General features: G+C 35.9%; 1 protein-coding gene across 3 annotated transcripts in view; it reads left to right on the forward strand.

The window, feature by feature from the left end:
- LOC145986395 (diuretic hormone receptor-like) overlaps window positions 1-15,485 on the forward strand; it is a 942,340-nt gene that overhangs the window by 732,136 nt on the left and 194,719 nt on the right. For all 3 annotated transcript variants that reach the window (XM_083120362.1, XM_083120363.1, XM_083120364.1), the window contains exon 6: window positions 5,157-5,250. In XM_083120362.1, coding sequence (XP_082976488.1) covers window positions 5,157-5,250 — 94 coding nt within the window. The remainder of the gene's footprint in view (window positions 1-5,156; window positions 5,251-15,485) is intronic.

The raw sequence follows: 15,485 nt of genomic DNA on the forward strand, positions 1-15,485 counted from the left end.
CATGGGACGAAGAAAAGCTGGACTCACACGTGAGAAAGAAATTCAAGTGTTTGGAATCCTGGAAAACTTGAAAAGGCAACACCAGGTAGAGACTGTCTGAAGTGTATGCACATTGTATGGCTACAAGTGTAATATTTGCGAGAGAAAGTCGAAAATAAAGAACTGGCCTGGGAGAAATATGAATAAGTCTACTTACGAAACTTTTTCTATTTCGAAAACAAATTTGTCGATAAATTTTAAAGTTTTGCTTAGGTTTTTATGGAAAAAGTGCCCGCCATCTTTAAATCGGTGATAGTAAAAATAAAATAACAGTGCTTCTGAACTGTCAACATATGAGGCTCACACCACACTAAAAATAAACTTTTTTAAAAATGGTCAAGCAACCATGTTGTATCACTTGATATGGATTGACCCTATACGGTCTATGCTCGTAGCGTTTGTTGGATTTCTTAAAAATACGAAGTCCAACTAACAAAGGCAGTTGCGTACGGGTGAATGCAGTTAGTGTGGAGATGGTCATACAAGTTTCTCAGTGAGTTGGAGAACCTAGAAAACTCTACAAAATCAGAAATTATATTTAGAACCCCTAAGAGCGTGCAAATATTAAATCTGGTTGCTGTTTTTGTTTTTCACGTTTGTAAAAACTAATCCTCTGTAACAGGTGTTTAGCTATAAGAAAAATTAAAACTTTGAAACCTTTGAGCCTGTTTAGGAATTTACCCTTCGCTCCACACGTCGTTAGCACAAGACTGTTAATCACCAGTCGTGGTAAATGAAACATCCTGTTTTACCTTAATACATAGGTTTATTCTTCGTTTTTGCACTTACCAACAATATACAAACTTAAATACACACATCGATATTTTTCTAGATATTTTCATATCACAATTATCTCGTTGTTATGCTATATTTATCTTGTTGATAAATCTTTCAATCTCTTACATGTTGCCAGGTTGACATATTTAGGTTAGTGTATTTGTCAATATAATACTAGTTGATTTTGACGTCTTAAATATTTGCCAAATTAAAAAAAAGAACAAACACAATATTTCAACTAAATAACATACACCTACAATGTAATGTCAATGGCATTATCGGTTGTATATTTATTTTACGTATTTTTTCTGCACCTTTTGCTAATCTCCACGATGAGGATTAATGGTTATTAGTAGGCTTCGGATAGTTATGTATTTTGCATATAGCATATGCAAATGCATATTTTCAGTGTCTTCAGGATATATTGCATATTTTACCATTTTTTCTTACAAATACATATTCTGCTGTTTTTGTCTGAAAATTTGTAGTTTCCTTTTCCTTGGAGCAATTCAGAAACATCATTCATTTGTCAGGTGTTCTTCGTAGTCAAGAGTCAAGACCGGTTTGCTATCTTTGTTGGCAGGTGAGTCACTTCTCTCTGGAAATTCCACTGCTAGAACAGGTGCTAATGCGCGTAATTTTAATCTTTGTTTTCGAGTTGGAGAATCGTTAATGTAACGGTGGCTGTGAGAGAATGCAATCCGAAGATGCCTAAGGAGAAGCAAGCGATCTGTACTTCGCTCAGCATATAAGTATTCTCGTGGATAACAGGCATAAGTTTACTTTTGAGCATCTGAAACAATACGTAGTTTTTAAGTGCAATAGTGACCTTTCATGCTGAGTAGAATGAGAGACAGCTGGTGAAATTCCACCTTGTGCTAATCGTTACGTTCAGTGAAGTCAGAAACAGTTAGTGCACTTATGATAAAGATACATATAGGCCTACGTACAAAAAACATATGTTAAATATGGTTAATTGGCAATAAGGTAAGCCAAACCATATTTTTTTACTTTTGTAAACAGTGGAATTGATAAATAGTTACAAGCTATGGCTAAATTTTCTGAGTTTGATGTCAATTTTTAAAATTTTAAATGCATATTTTGAGCATTCAAAGAGCATATTTCGAGCATTTTAAGATTATATTTGCGTGCATATTTAAAGGTTTTTAGTACATAACTATCCGAAGCCATTTGATGAAACTGATGAAGTAACCATCACACGCGAGAAAGATTTACACAGAGTATTATAGACTACTGACTGCAGGAACAGGCGCCTGAAACTTTCATCCCGCAATACATTATTTTCCATCGTGCACTTCGTGGAACAAAAAGGGTGCTATTTGAATTCCTTTGAAAAGTTCACCCTTAACCCATGATATAATTTTTAAAATATTGCATCAGTGATTTTATATTAATTTCCACTACAAAATACGCCGTAAATAGAGCTAAATTAAGTAAAAAAGTTGCACAGTAATCTGGAGAGGATGAGGAGATCACAGATCACCTACCAGAACACAGCAGCGAGAATACGCTTCAAGAAACTGTACCTGAAGACTGCCTCGATAATTTTTACATATTTCTTGGTGTGGAGTTCCGTGCGAAAGCGAGGTCTATGCGACTAACTTGCTAGATAACCTTAGACCATAGTCGATATGAAATGTTATAATCAGAACCTTCACTACTAAATCATATAACATGTCCTAAATGTAAATTTGAAAGAGAGAGCTATTGCTTACCTTTATAAGTTCAGAAGGTTTGTGTGGAGCTCAGGGTTTGTAGTTCGTTATACCTCAGAGTGTAATTTGTCAGTGGGCACAGAAAGGAAAAGAACTTGCTGACTATTCCAAATTATGTAGAAACTGACGAACCTGAGTTTAGATAATGATAACTAGCAATTTCTTTTGTGCGTTTCTTTGCTTGAAACGTTATGTGGTGATGCTTCGACGTCTTCGGTTTGATTATATTTGAATCCTTCAGCACTAGGATGTTTTCCTTGCCTATTTTTACTATGATGGGTGAACTTTTACCCACATTATTTTCTTTTTACGTTTGGTAGTGTAAGTACATGAAATATAATACTTCTGTAAAAAATCTAGATATGTGAGGAACAGTTGTAACACGTACCGGTACCTTTCTTACTCAGGGTGCTTTCAAAATATATTAGGGTAAATGAAGGGATGGTCACCATGCTATGAATTTCGCCGTACTTGTGGTTATTGTAATCGTAGTTAGAAACTATAGGTTGGAAACACTAACTGAAGCCTGTCAAAAATCAAGTAACATGTGCCTTGTTTCCACTGAAAACTACAGTGTGGTGAGCGAATTAACAAACAAGCAGTACAGTATCGAATGCGCAATTGTGTTTACGCAGAAGACAAAGAAAGGTGCCGAATTTCAATACTACGTTGGAAATTGTCATTTCGTGGCAGATAAAAATTATTTTTCTTTCTTTTAATTATTGATATCCTAACCTCAAACCTTAAGAATGTCGTGAAAAGATTTGCTTTGGAAAGCGTGCATGTACAAGTAAACATAAGTTGTTTTCTTTGGACTATACATTTGCTGGTAAATTCCCCAGAGTAACAGAAAATGTGTCGAATTTCCATTCTTACAGGCGATCTTTCACACACAACTTGTTCACAATGCATATGAACATTTAGGCCTATGTTTCTTAAACATGTTTGTATTGTATCTTTTTAAGCAGTTTTGTATTGTCATTTGTAGGTCTTTTACACTTTATTGTCTGAGTTATTGGCATCAACTTGGTATTTCATACACTTAAACTGAAGATTAAATGATAAAGAAGTTACATGGCGAATTTCTCAGCATGTGGCGGGAATTTCGCCACTTTTTCTCATTTTAGTATTTTTAATATTACGTCATAAGTATAAGTAACATAGTATTTATGTTATATTCCCCATAATCCACAAGGACTACTTTTTGTATGTTATACATTTTGTCGTCCTCCTCCAGTTCGTTTAGAAGGAAAAAAATGAAAAGAATTTTGGTGGCGAACTTCCCCTCCTTTACCCTATTTGTAATAAACGTGTATTATAGTTTGAAACATTTTATTTTTTGTTAGAAATACAAATAAAAATAACTTCGTATTATGTATTTACATTTACACACTTGAAACTCTGAATAATTATTATAATATAATCAAAAGCTTTCAGAAAAAGGTTAATCTTACACAATAAAAGTGCACAATTTGATCCTTTAAATTCAACTCATCTTCAAAAGACTTACACATTTCAAAATCAGACAGTTCTTTCTTATAATATGCCATTTTCATCCACTAAATCTATAAATTTGGTACGGAGGATGGGTACTAATAGGATGGGTGAAAATTCACAGACCCACACCCAGCACAGCTAAAACTACAACACGAGACACTCTCCCATCCAGAAATATTACTCTTCACTGAACCTCTTGATAACAGCCAGAACTACAAACCCGTGTAAAATTCTGTTATCATGTGGCAACTGTTATAAAATATCATAAGGTTAATTTTCACCCATTCTAGTGTTTAATGCATAATCATCCGGTGGCCACGTATTGTACTAATTGTATTGTAGCACCACGAGTATCATTGTCTGCCTTTGAAACCCTCTGCTAGTTGAAAGCTCACACAGGAAGAAAGGGTGAAATCTTACATTCATTTTGAGCCTGCAGATTATAATGGAGATAATTATCTATATTGCCATTGTATTACACAGTACTAAATCCTTTCGTGATATCCTTGACATTATTCTGTCTTCATTTCTCTGCGTTTTAATTGTAGCCTGTGCCTAAATACTATCCCCGTAACTTAGAGGAGTCTGTGTGCTTGAGTCAGTCTCATTGTTCACCATTGAGAATGTTAATATCAATAATATTGTCCCGACATGACTACAAATTTTATTCGTTTTTTTTAATATTTTACATTCATGTCAGCCAGATCCTTGCGATAAATCATTATATTGTTTTGGTTACATTTAAAAATTGTTCAATATGAATGAAAATTCTGATTATTAAATTGTTGTTGAAAGCATTTTAAATTGAATGGAGGTATTATTATGCAATTAATACTAATCAAATTTGCACTATATTTCCATATTGACATTTTTGTCTTTTGGAAATCAGCAAATGATTGTTAGTAATTCCATTTGAATACTTAATTGGGTGCATGCAAAATTACCTCTATATCTCAGCAACCTGTGTGCTGGCATAGTAGCTGTCTTTTGATTAATATCGAAACATATATTTTCCTTCCACCAACCCATGTTGAATTTCATGAAATCTAAGTTTTTCCACTTTAAGAAAGAAAAGGTTATATCTCTAATGATTGACTAATTTTTCAGACATCCATCTACACTGACATGGCAGGGTGCATCACGCTTGTTCTACTGATCCAGTATTTCTACCAGACGAACTTCTTTTGGATGTTTGTCGAAGGTAAGAAGATTGCTTTTAGAGTAACAATAAAAATTGCTCTAAAATTTAGTCCACTAATGGAACATCTCTTTGTTTACTACTCTATTGAGATTATGTTGTCTGCGCCTTGAACATTCAATCTCTTATAACTCTAAATGTGTACTTCTTTGAGATTTTCTACAAAACGTATGTGTGATTTAAGAAGAAAACTTATCAACGTTTCTGTTGTAGGTTTCTATTTTTTTGATATTTCCCTCGACTTGGACGTTTATGGAGAGTGCGAGTGTCTTGCCCTTCCTCCCCAATTTCATTTGATTTTTATTATTTAGCGTTGCTTTTCTTCCACTTTTTGCTAGTCGCGTCGATGAGGGTGAGTGATGATATGGATCTGATTTAGAAGACTTACAAAAATCATCCATGCCCCAGGCTGGGTTTCGAACCACTGGTTTCATAGTGCGCTCTGCTAACCACTCTGTTGCGTACGTTGACTGCTATTTTATGTATAATGGATAGCAGACCTCTTTATCGTTATGGTACAGTGTGTCCTCAATTATACGTTTCTCAAGGGACAAAGATAAAAAAGGTTAAATGCAGGAAAATTGTATAACGTATAGCATTGTTGGGACCATGAAAATTTGATGTACAGGGTGTCCGAGTAGTCAGACATTATTCTTACATCAGTGCTAATAACAGTAATGAATATTACTTGACTTAATTCCATCAAAAACACATCCTGACTTGTATAGCACCTTTTTTCTATATCTGCCTCGGGGATGCATTACATTAGTTCAATTGGGCTGTACAACACCCCTTCGGAACACAGATAAACCATGGCTATTTACTTGCATAATTGGGCCCTCCCAAGGTTCGTGTTATCAATAATCATTATTTTCATCAAAAGCATGAAAAGGCACTAGACTATAGATGAGAGTGTTTATTAACAATCTACTAAATACTTGTCTATTAACTGTACAATGGGCTAATGCAACCCAAATTCTCGATGAAAATATTACAGTAATTGTCGGGATGAATTCCAATTATACAAAGAACAGTAACGATCAACAATTAATAACAAATGCATTAATTTAATTACAAAAACTGACCGTCTCTCCTGATAGCCATGCTTATTTATTCATTAGGCACCTTTTGTCCTTTAAAGGATGGCAACTATTTATTATTAATTCTTAAATTGTGTCTGTGTGTAAATCCTCCCGTTTGTCTGATATTATGATCATTCGAATGGAGCCTAGCAAGGAGTGTAATTACTAGTACTACTTCTACAAAACAAACTAAAAACAGTGTCAAACAATTAACTACAACGATATCATATTAAGTAAATTAGCATGCTTTAATGTTTCTGAACCACTGCGTTAACTGTTCGCTTCCTATTTGCAGAATCGTAAGCAGTACGTGACGTATAAAGGCCACATCCTCCGAGATAAGAGTCGTCGCGTCAGGAGTCCTCAGGGTTCTAACCTTGGGCCACTTCTTTTCTCATTACTTATTAACGACTTGCCTGATTCATTAGAAAATTCACGCAAATTGCTGTTTGCAGATGACCTGGAATTTTACAGGAGAATAAGCAAACAAGATGACAGTATTCAACTTCGAAATTATATTTCAAACCAACCGAATTTTAGTATCAAATATACAACCATACTCTAGCAAGAAATTTTATAGTTAATTTAGGGGTTATTTTTTATTGAAATCTATTTTGTTATAAACACATATAATAGTACAAATAATTAGTGATGCGTTCAAGAACCTTGGGTTTATTCTTAGAATGGGAAGTAATTTTACAAGTATTGAGACACTAAAAGTTTTGTATTATTCATATGTAAAACCAAAACTCGAATATGAATATGTTATATGGAATACAGACACAGCAAAGTACAGTGAAGCAATTGAAAGAGTCCAATCAAGATTTCTCAGATTTTTAAAATACAATTTTCAGAAAGTTTGCCCCACATTTGAACACTACGACAACCTAATATATGAATGTCGGTTTACAAAGCTGTGTTGTTGAAGCATGTTACATGAAAGAATATTCTTGTGGAAGTTGTCAAATCACAAAATAGATACTGAACATCTACTCTGCCAGATTAATTTTCGAATTCCGTCGTCGCAAACTAGACTCGACAATGATGTTTTTCTTATAGAGAAGGCTATATCGGAAATTGAAAAGATATCTTCATGGTGGAAAATGTGCACCAGTTATAATAAATTGCTAATCAAGAATAAGACCATTGACATGAGTAGCGTAACTAACATGCCTTGTGCCCCCCCCCGAAACATTCATTTGTGCGCCCCTACTCGTTAAAAATAAAAAAAATATCTTCTAAAATATTAATTCATGCATACATTTATATTTGGTATAAACAAATATGTAATTTGAATAAATGTAAAGTCTATTACGAAAGGTTAAGATAAGAGACAAACTTTAGAACCATGCATCATTAAAGTGTTTATCGAACCTATTAGCAGCAAACAACCAGCATGGCACACACTAAACAGCATCTAAAACAGATGAATAACAAATCGAAAATCTCTCTATTTTCCGTCCGGTTTTAGTGCTAGCGTAATAATAATAATAATCGGAGGTGAAAAATCTCCAACTCACCGGGTCTTTTGGGAAAGGTGGTTTTCTTGGTTTGGATGATAAAATTGAACCTTTAGCTCTTCTGCTAGTATACCTCATTCTGTAAATACAAACCAATATCGGTATTCACAAGCATTTGTGTCTGCCTCGGTTTTTAAGCCGACGTCGGGGCCAGGATTTATCATATAAGTGTGCTAAGGGGGTGAGGAGAGGTAAAAGTAAGAGTTGCCAGCGCATGTTCTTCACTGTCGTCTACCCTTCAGCAATGTAATTAATTACTTGAACTATTCAGCTAATGAAGGTTTTCTTCTAATCTGATAATTTACTTTCTGCTTTTCTAGTGATAGCATAAAAATATTATATATTTCGTTGAAAATATATTTTAATGCTGAATGGAAAACTGTTGTGAACTATCGGTATTTCGTAATTTATCATTCCTACTGCACGAGCTTCGGGTTGCGGGGGTGCTATTTACGCCACTGATTGACATATTTTCTATGAACCTAACAGACCTTAGTAAAACCACTATTATAACAATGTCTTAAGCTTAAACACATAATTTCCTACTGAAATGGTGTGATAAGGTGTGTGTGTGTATATATATATATATATGTATATATATATATATATATATATATATATATATACAATAAGGTATATATACATATACAATTGCAGTCCATACACAAAACAACACAATGGCGCCAGTCCTGACAGGAAAGGTCTGAGATAAGGACTGTTTTGTGTATGGACTGCAAATGTATTATAAGATGATGGTTAGATCTTTATATCAAATTATTGTGAATCTTTGTCTGAAGAAAACCCTGTTAGAGGGTGGAAACGTTTCGTTTTATAGTATAATTTCTTCTACAATATATATTTTACCTTGGTCAGTATTTGAATGTTTTATCGTCCTTGAAGTTTGGTGCCCACTTATACAGGTAGCAAGGTGCAGGGCAGCTGGAAGTGAAGGGAGTGATTCACAATGCTGTATACTTAGATACTCTGATGGGTTTCACTCATCGCACCAAACTTGAAGTCCAATTGTGGTTATTGCGGTATGCCTTAGCCGTCAGATTAGGCTTGTTAATTATAGTTATCTTAGCAAAAAATACAATGTAATATTTCTGGTATTAACCAAGTTGGGTGCGATGAGTGAGACTCACACTCTGACCTGAGTGGGTGGATGACGTAAGAACCAAACTGCGTATCTATACTTATCTATACTATACCCAATACTTTTGCTAACAAGAGAGGTCGAAATTTTTCACGGGGCTATAATGTAAGGATTTAAAAGCTAGAGAGTTTTTCTTTCAGCGGCAAAGTTCATTTTACCTCATTTTGAAAGAAAAAACACAGTGGCGAAAGGAAAACCAAAACTCCTTGATCACACGCACATACAGTACACACACTGAAGTTTATAATTCTTTCCTCGGACGTTTTCAGCCATCCTCGTTTGCAGCCGTAAGCTTGGAGGCATAGAAATTTACATTTTGGTCGAGAATTTGTGCTCTTAATATTTGCTCCCACTGATGACTTCCTATTTCAACCTACCTCACAGCGCCTTTCCCGAGTTTCATAATTAGAAGGTTAATCCTCTTAACATTGCGACAAAGAGTCGGCGGAGATCTAAAGGGTCTCCGCGCTTGTATGGGCTTCCAGAGAGAAATTGCTTAAATCCCAGCGGGCAGACCTAATAATTAAATCAACGGGAGTGTTGCACACAAAGACTACTGGATCGTACTTCCCAGCGACCTTTCAGCCGTGTCCATGAAAAAAACATTCCCGCAGTATTCGCTTCCCCCTCCCCTTGGTCTTGACACACAAAGGCTAATTATTTCATCCAGCGGCGTGTGTACCATGCTGCAATTGAAGCGGTTGTAAGGAGAGAAAAAAACAATGATCCGTGTACTGGTAAACTAACCATGGTTTATTCAAAGTTGCTTCCTCTGTCACTCGAGTGTGTGCAGCCTTTATATGGTGACTATATACAACCTCTGACAATAGAGTTCGGTGAGTGATCCTGAATATCGAAAGTAAACGAATTCTTAATGAAACCTAATTTACTGTCCTTCGAAGTAGTCCCCTCCCATGGCTATGCACCGTTGAGAACGGCTGTACATGTCCTGGAAACTTTTAGAAAAGTCTTCTTTCGGGAAGGTGTTCAAGACCCTCGTCACGTTCCGTTGGATGTCAGGAATATCCTCAAATCTCTGACCTTTCAAAGCGATTTTGAGGCGTGGGAAGAGAAAGAAATCTGAAGGATTCAGATCCAAATTTCTTGCAATGCATTGCTACAGAGGATGAGAGCTGGTGTGTGAGGTACGACACTGAAACGAAACGCCAAAGCATGGAATGGCGTTCTCCTGCATCACCCCGTCGGAAGAAGGCCAAGGCGGAAAAATTGTTGTTCCCTCCGGCAGGAATTCCTTGTGGGTCACCATCACTGTCAAAGAAAGTGATAAGCATCGTCTTGATGCGTGATTTTTACGCCTTGACCGTCATATGACGCCGTCTCTGATGAAATAATGCTTTCTTTGTCTCGGCTACATCCTCATGCCACTAAACCGTTTGGTGTTCATGCAGATGAGAACCTATCTGCACTTGGTGTTGATAGTGATCTGCCCGGCGTCTTTCCTCTATTACCGTCTCTCCCAACTTGGGAGTTTCCTGCACCTTCTATAGACAGAAACACCAATGGTAAAATATCAGGAGAGGTTTTCAGAGATTTGAAATTAGCACCCCAATTTTAATGTGTTTTACACGGATGGGTCAAAATCTGCAGAATCAGTGGGGATGTGCCTTCGTTGTGGACTCCCAAAGCTACAGTTTCGTTCTCCATCCTGCCTGTTCATTCTACACGGCAGAACTGTATGCAGTCCTCGACGCACTGGACTTCGCGGATATTCACTCCCTGCAGAAACTCCTTCTAAGCACAGATTCCACCAGTGTGCTTCAGAGTCTGGAATTACCCAATTCCAGACATCCTGTAGTGCAGCGTATCTTCCGACGGCTATTGTCCTTGTGTGCTAGAGCAAAAGTTCACTTCTGTTGGGTCCCTAGTCACGTTGGCATCAAGGGGAACGAAGCGGCCGATGCTGTCGCCAAGTCTGCTGATGCAGACGGCGACTTTCTCTTCAACCTTCTGCTAGCTAGGGACCTTCAGAACGTATTTCATCTTTACATTCTTGTAACATGGCAAGTCGAGTGGGATGAGACAATGGAGAACAAGCTTCGAACTATGAAGTCTGTCACTGGTGCTTGGCGTTCCTCGTCTCGTCCCTCGCGCCGAGAAGTGATCCTAACTCGGCTGCGAATTGGACATAGCCATCTAACGCATCGCCATTTGCTGCAAGGACTTGTTACGTTCCTGCCACTGCGGAGTGTGAGTGAATCGACACAGTATCTTGACAGACACACGCAGTGATAAGAACTGAGTTAATTACCTACAGCTCCTGTAGTCAGCAACATGAGGACTCCATCAGTCCACACTGAAACCATCTCAGGCGGGCAGAAGGAAAACTCGAACCAAGAGATTTATCTAGTCTTTTTTTGATGTAAGTTCATACAGAAACTAGGAGCGCGAGACTAAGAAATCTGGCCCTTTCGGATTTGGAACCACGATCACAAGTTCCGTTTCTTTGATATCCGACTGAGATCATTCAAGGGGACTTTGCTCAGTTTTGCGGGGTGTGAGAGACTCAACACTAGGCCTGGTAACAGACCCACGCAAGAGCGGATATCAAGAAACCACTCCCTTTTACCATGAATTGTCGTCGTATTTATACTCGATTTCTGTATTCTCGAACCCACTGACTATAGTAGGTTATAATGACAAAATATTTATTCATTTACATTATAATGTGTAATTTTTACAAAAGTTGTTTTTGATAAATCATTCAAAAGGTTTTGATACATCTTACACATTCATTCATTCATTCATTCATTCATTCATACTTTATTGGTTTTAGCTGTTATACCAGCTCTACACCAAGTGTCCTAAAAATATGTCTTATATGATACTGTTACATCAAATTACAAATTTTGAATATATATATATAGTTTTCATATATATCATATCATGCAAAAACTAAAATTGATTATAAATACAATTCTTATATCTAGTGACTGTATCAAGTTACACATTTTGAATATTTACAATTTTCATATTTCTATATTAATATGAAAAAATCTAAAAATGATAAATACAATTGTTACATCTGGTGACGATATTAAAGAGGCTAAAGAAGTTGGGAGAGGTATTCCTTTTTTTATTAAATTCTTGAATAAGATCTCTCTTTGAGTAGTATAAAGTGGACATTGAAATATAACATGATTAGCATCTTCGTGGTCTAGATTGCACTTGCACATAGGTGAATTAACTACATTAATTTTATATAAATGGTGATTTAAACGTATGTGACCTGATCTGAATCTTAGTATTAAAACTAAAAACTTTCTGGGTATATTAATTGTATAAAACCACGAAGTCTTATTGTTTAAATTTAGTAAATTTTTATATGAATAACCCATATATGTAAATTTTTGTTTGACCCATATCTCCCAATCTTGTTGAATTTTGTTTTAAACTCTAGGTAACATATCTGTATATGATCATAATATATTCGTTCTGTGATCCCTTATTCTTGCTTCTTTAGCATTTTTATCTGCCACTTCATTATAATGGAACCCTGAATGTGTTGGTATATATGCAAAATGAATTGTTCTTCCCTCTTTAGTTAACTTATCATATAATCTTATTATGTAAAGCACCAATGCTGATGCCTTATATAACTTTTGTATGACGATTGTACACTGTATAAAACACTTTTAGCATCTCATAATATTAGTATCCTTTTTTCTGGAATGTTATTAATGTACATCATTGCACGATATATTCCATATGCTTCCGCCGAGAATATAGAACACTCTCCAGGTAGTCTAAACTTTTTAATATTTCCATTAGAAGAGTCAATAAAAGCATATCCTACTTCTTCTTTATTTTTGATGCATCTGTCTATATAAATAGTAGTATAAAAGTATATACAACCAGGACGAGAAAGTATGAACCCCCCTCAGGCAGATTTGCCTACACTTAAAACTTGCTCAACATGCCCATATGAGCTTTTTGCTCAAGTGTGGAACCCCGTCTAATCCAAGATTTTTGTAAAAATACCCTCGGGAAGTTTCTGAGAAAGTATGACCTCCCTCAGATTGATTTGCCTACACTTATAAAAGGCACATCTGCCTGATTGTTGTCCACAAATTTGTTAAAAATATGCCCCTCTTGATATTTTTTTTGGCCACACTTAAAACTAAGCCAAAAAGCTCATAAGAGCCACACCCACACCCACCCACACACACATATTTACTTCCGGTTTAAGTTCAATTGGGCACCAGCCTCAACTTGTATATCTAGTATTAAGATAGTGTAATTCTTCTAGAATTGCTCTGTGACTCTCTCATTTCTTACATCATAAATATATGATTTTTCCCCTATAAGAATAACACTACATATAGTGTCATCAGGGAGTGTTTCGTGGAATTCACAGATAATTTTAATGTTTGTCCTGTCATTAACCACAACTTGTTTCCTTTTTGAAGTGTTGATGACAAACATGGGTCTCTGTGCTTTGAATTCATCTGGTGTGTAATACATGTCGGTATTGCCAGTAGTGACCCTTTTGTATGCTGTAAATGCCTCATATAATTTAAGGAAATCATCCTTGGACGTGTCTAAATTATAATTTTCTCTAGGAAATACCTCATTTCTGCCATTTTTAAGATAAATGTTCTTGATGTTGCAGTTATCAAATTTACTTGAATTTTTTTCCTGATTATTGTGTCTTCCAGTCTGAAACAATACCACCACAAAATCCGGCATGTCATATTGTATACTGGAGAATGAATTTGTAGCATCAAACTCATAATAAGTACCAGTTACGGGCTTCTGTACACATTGATATGTATAAAATTGTAAAGGAACCTGTGGATTTTTTATTATATCTGCTTTGTACTTAAGAGCATAACTGGCTTCATATTCAACAACTGGGATTCTTAGCTCCATAGTCTGAATAATGCACTTCCCCTCATCAGGTAGGGTATTAGGCATAGCTTCCCCTGTAGAGTTTAATGTGCTGTACCTCATCAAAGCATTATTATCATTGGCAGCTCTTCTAAATGTGATTCTTAAACCACCCTTCCACATAATATCTTTGTAATCTGAAAAGAATCCTGGCAACAGGCGCATAGGGAACAGCACTGTGTGGTTCTTAGATATAATTTTATCACCAGCCTCAAATCCACCTATTTTGTAGTAAGAAGCCTCGGTTTTGGATAATTTTAGTGTGGCCAAAGCTGTGGAGGTAATGCCGGGATAATCCACTCTGTTTATAACAACACCATGCTTTCTGATCTCAATTTCAGAGAACAGATGTGGCACAAAATTGTCTACCAATCTTATATTTGAATTTGCCGGATAATCTGTTCCATCGAGCTTTACAACATCAAATTTGATGTATAGATCTGCTCTTTGGGGGTGTATAAAGCCATCCCCTACATCAAGATCAACCTCAATTTCTGTGTTGGGTTGATTTAAATTTGCAAATGTCCTCCTGTTTGGGGGGAATGATTTAAGCTCATAACTCTCAATATTTTCCATTTTTTTTGTATGTATTTTTATTTAAATATTAATCTCTATGATTGCAGTTGTTGTGGCTCCAGCAAAATCAAATAATTCTTCTTTTTCATTAGTGACCATCAATTCAATTTTATCTATTCTATTATGGCACACAGGAAAATATAATGTTGGGGATGGAGTGTAGATGATGGGCTCCATAAATTCAGAATTAGGTTTAAATGTTGCAATGATGCCAGTTTGTTTGTGAGTGCCTATGCCATTTGATTTGGTGATCATACCCTCCGCCAGATTACAGTGAATATTCAGAGTCTCTATGGCTAAGAATTTAGGTATATTAATAGCAGTGTGTTTGATGGCCGCTTCAAGTTTTGTGTTGTTCTCAAAGCCTAACAGCTCTCCTATAGTACCCAGATCCACTGTTTCTGTAGCAGATACAATCTCTAAAATGTGAGTGACAGAATTTTGAGTTAATACTATACCTCTGGGTAATTGAGCATTTAGAGTGGACAGATTATACTGCCCGGGAGTGATGACAATGTTTTGATCCCCTACTGCAATTGTGTTGTTGTGGTGTGTAATATTAGGGATCAAGTACATGCCATAAAATGCTCTGAGAGCTATTGTTTTGGGATACACTATGTCATCATGTAATTTGAGTTTCAATATTGAATTTTGGCTGGTGAGATGGAATACCCCCATGATGTTTTAAATACCACAAGGCTTTTTGAAAATTTTCAATTGATGGTTTATTTATTTGAGACATATATCTAAGAACAGATAAACACAAATGTCCACAATTAACATCTTTGAAGTTTTGAACACGGGCATTATTGTAATAAAGATTAGCTGATTTTAGATATTTTATTAAATTTTCAGGTGTAACACCTCCAAATGAATCAAACACAAATGCCTCATCTTTTAAATATTTAAGATAACAAATCCAGTGAGTGCCCTGATTTTTGTACTTATCCAAATTAACAATGCCACACTCTTTGTTGAGTGGTTGTTCTGGTAAAG

Source organism: Lepisma saccharinum, chromosome 4 (assembly GCF_977018435.1).
Source record: "Lepisma saccharinum chromosome 4, izLepSacc3.1, whole genome shotgun sequence".
In the NCBI taxonomy this organism is placed as follows: Eukaryota; Metazoa; Arthropoda; class Insecta; order Zygentoma; family Lepismatidae; genus Lepisma; species Lepisma saccharinum.